The 3,050-nt window shown below is 49.6% G+C and overlaps 1 protein-coding gene across 1 annotated transcript in view; it reads right to left on the reverse strand.

Moving 5' to 3' along the window:
* Window positions 1–2,670: 2,670 nt before the first annotated feature.
* The window catches only part of LOC122552055 (insulin-like growth factor-binding protein 2), a 6,932-nt gene continuing 6,552 nt past the window's right edge, over window positions 2,671–3,050 (reverse strand). The window contains exon 3 of the mRNA XM_043694609.1: window positions 2,671–2,877. Within this exon, the coding sequence (XP_043550544.1) occupies window positions 2,713–2,877 (165 nt within the window). The 3' untranslated portion in view covers window positions 2,671–2,712. The remainder of the gene's footprint in view (window positions 2,878–3,050) is intronic.

Here is a 3,050-nt window from a genome sequence, read left to right on the forward strand (position 1 = left end):
GGAGTCCATGTACGTAGATCCCTGAAAGTTGTCACCAAGGTGGATAGTGCTGTTAAGGAGGCATACAGTGCGTTAGGTTTCATTGGGAGAGGGATTGAGTTCCGGAGCAGTATTGTAATGCTGCAACTATACAAAATGTTAATATTGTGTACAGTTCTGGTCACCCCATGACAGAAAGGATGTGGAAGCATTGGAAAAGGTGCAGAGGAGATTTACCAGGATGTTGCCTGGTCTGGAGGGAAGGTCTTATGAGGAAAGGTTGAGGGACTAGGGTCTGTTCTCATTGGAGAGAAGAAGGTTAAGGGGGGGATTTGATAGAGACATACAAGATGATCAGAGGATTAGATAGGGTAGACAGTGAGAGTCTTTATCCTAGGATGATGACATCAGCGTGTACGAGGGGACATAACTACAAATTGAGGGGTGATAGATTTAAGACAGATGTCAGAGGCAGGTTCTTTACTCAGAGAGTGGTAAGGGTGTGGAATGCCCTACTTACCAATGTAGTCAACTCAACCACAATAGGGAGATTTAAACAATCCTTGGATAAGCACACGGATGATGATGGGATAGTGTAGGGGGATGTGCTTGGATTAGTTCACAGGTCGGCGCAATATCGAGGGCCAAAGGGCCTGTTCTGCGCTGTATTGTTCTATGTTCTATCCTTCTAAAGTGTCCTCAAACATTCCTGATATGTTAAACCTTTAGCTTAGATTAGATTACTTACAGTGTGGAAACAGGCCCTTCGGCCCAACAAGTCCACACCGCCCCGCCGAAGTGTAACCCACCCATACCCCTACATCTACCCCTTACCTAACACTACGGGCAATTTAGCATGGCCAATTCACCTGACCTGCACATCTTTGGACTGTGGGAGGAAACCGGAGCACCCGGAGGAAACCCACGCAGACACGGGGAGAACGTGCAAACTCCACACAGTCAGTCGCCTGAGGCAGGAATCGAACCCGTGTCCCGGCACTGGGGGGCAGCTGTGCTAACCACTGTACCACTGTGCTGGGACCATTCTCATGAACCTCCTCTGGACCCGCTCCAAGGGCAGTAAATCTTCCTGAGATATGGGGCCCAAAACTGTGCACAATACTCCGAATGTCTGACCAGAGCCTTATAAAGCCTCCGACGTACATCCCTGCCTATATGTTCTAGTCCTCTTGAAATAAATACCAACAATGTGTTTGCCTTCCTAACTACCCGTTCCTGAGGAAGGGCTCATGCCCGAAACGTCGATTCTCCTGCTCCCTGGATGCTGCCTGACCTGCTGCGCTTTTCCAGCAACACATTTTCAGCTTCCTAACTACCCAGTCAACCTCCAAGTTAACCTTAACAGAAGGACTCCCCAGACACTTTGCACTTCAGATTTCTGAATTTTCTCCCCATTTAGAAATGATAAAGCCAGCTGTAGTTCCTGCTTGAAGTCCAGTTGGGCTTTTGCTGGTAGGTGCCTTTGTGTGGTTACATCACTAATTCCACAGACCAAACGATTGTCCAGTATCTCATTCAGGGTTAAACCAAAGTCACACACCTCTGCCAATCGTCCTAACATCATCAAAAACCCCAACTCTCGAGTAAAACCGATAGTGTCTCTGAATTAGAGGAGATTTCAGATCATAACATTCCTCAACTAAATCCGGCAACTCTTGGGAGTTTTAGTATCTGGTGCTTCAGGGAAAGTTCGGCTCCTAATGACTGAAAAAGCTGTCAAGAGAAATACTGTTTGCTTTCTATCTGCTCCAGTGTCATTTGCTTAGACAAAATAACACATTCTTACCACACTCTGGGCCCAGTATTCAATAGCAGGATCAAACAAGTCCAGCTTCCCAAATAATGACATGATGCTGGAAATGCTTACCCCAACTCAATGACAACTGCTGTAATTTCTTCAGGAGTGTGCTTTTCTCTCATTGCCAATGAAATAACTCCACAGAGGCCGGTATCCTGACACCAAGTTCCCCTTTATTTACACGAGGAGAATCCCTGACACTGATCCAGCTCCCTCAGGGCCAGCTCTCAGAGTGAACTGAACTTCTAACCTTCCTGTTTATATCTGTCAGCCAGGGCTCCCTGATTGAGGCTGTTAACCTGGTCCAATCAGGAAGCTCGCATTCTGTGAGATTCATCTGGCTGACCTCGTTACAATCTCTGCACCACATATACACTCCACCCCTCACTCCATACATAGACCGCCCCCTCCATGTACACACTCCACGCCCCCCCCCCACCCCCCACCCGAGGTAAACACTCCGCTCCCACGGCATACACACCCCAGTGTACACACTCCACCCCCACCATCAAGACACACCACTCCCCCGTGTACATACTCCGCTGCCCCCGTGTGTACACCTCACCCTCCCCTGTGTACAGACACGTGGCAGTACGGTGGCTGTGACTGAGGTAAGCTGGCTAGATGCAGCATTAATACAAAGGCAGTGATGTGTTGTGTGAAGGGAGGAGCTGCTGATGAGGACATTGGGAGGTAGTCTTCTTATTTACTCACCAACTCATCATCTAATCCCCACTTCATCAAGTTCCATCAAAGAGTAAATCCCGTTTAGTCATTTCATCTGTTCCCGATATCCCTCCCCCTCTCAATACCTACCCACTCATCTCATGGACCCCTCTATAAATCCCTTCCCCACGTGTCCCCTTCTCCACGGTCCCCTTCCCTCCTCCCCCTACCCTCCCGTCCCACAGTATTTAGGCAGCGGCTTGAGGTTGTTGGTCAGTGTTCTGTTCCAGACTAGCACAGCACCGATGACACTCCGGATCACCCCGGACTCTTGGGGTCCCTGGAATGGCTTTCCCAGTGTGGGGATTCACACACCAGCACTCCCCCCGCTGCCCATTCAGGGATGTCTTACACTGCAGAGGAAAAATAACATACAAAGTGAATGAGTTGGAGGGAGACACATCTCCCCAAACTCCCCCCCACACTTACACAGCATACCCCCTCCCCATACCCCCAACATCACCCACATCACCTCCTCTGTCTCCCCCCCACACCTACTCCCCTTCCCCCACTCCCTCCCCCACCC

The sequence above is a fragment of the Chiloscyllium plagiosum genome, chromosome 7 (assembly GCF_004010195.1).
Source record: "Chiloscyllium plagiosum isolate BGI_BamShark_2017 chromosome 7, ASM401019v2, whole genome shotgun sequence".
Lineage (NCBI taxonomy): Eukaryota > Metazoa > Chordata > Chondrichthyes > Orectolobiformes > Hemiscylliidae > Chiloscyllium > Chiloscyllium plagiosum.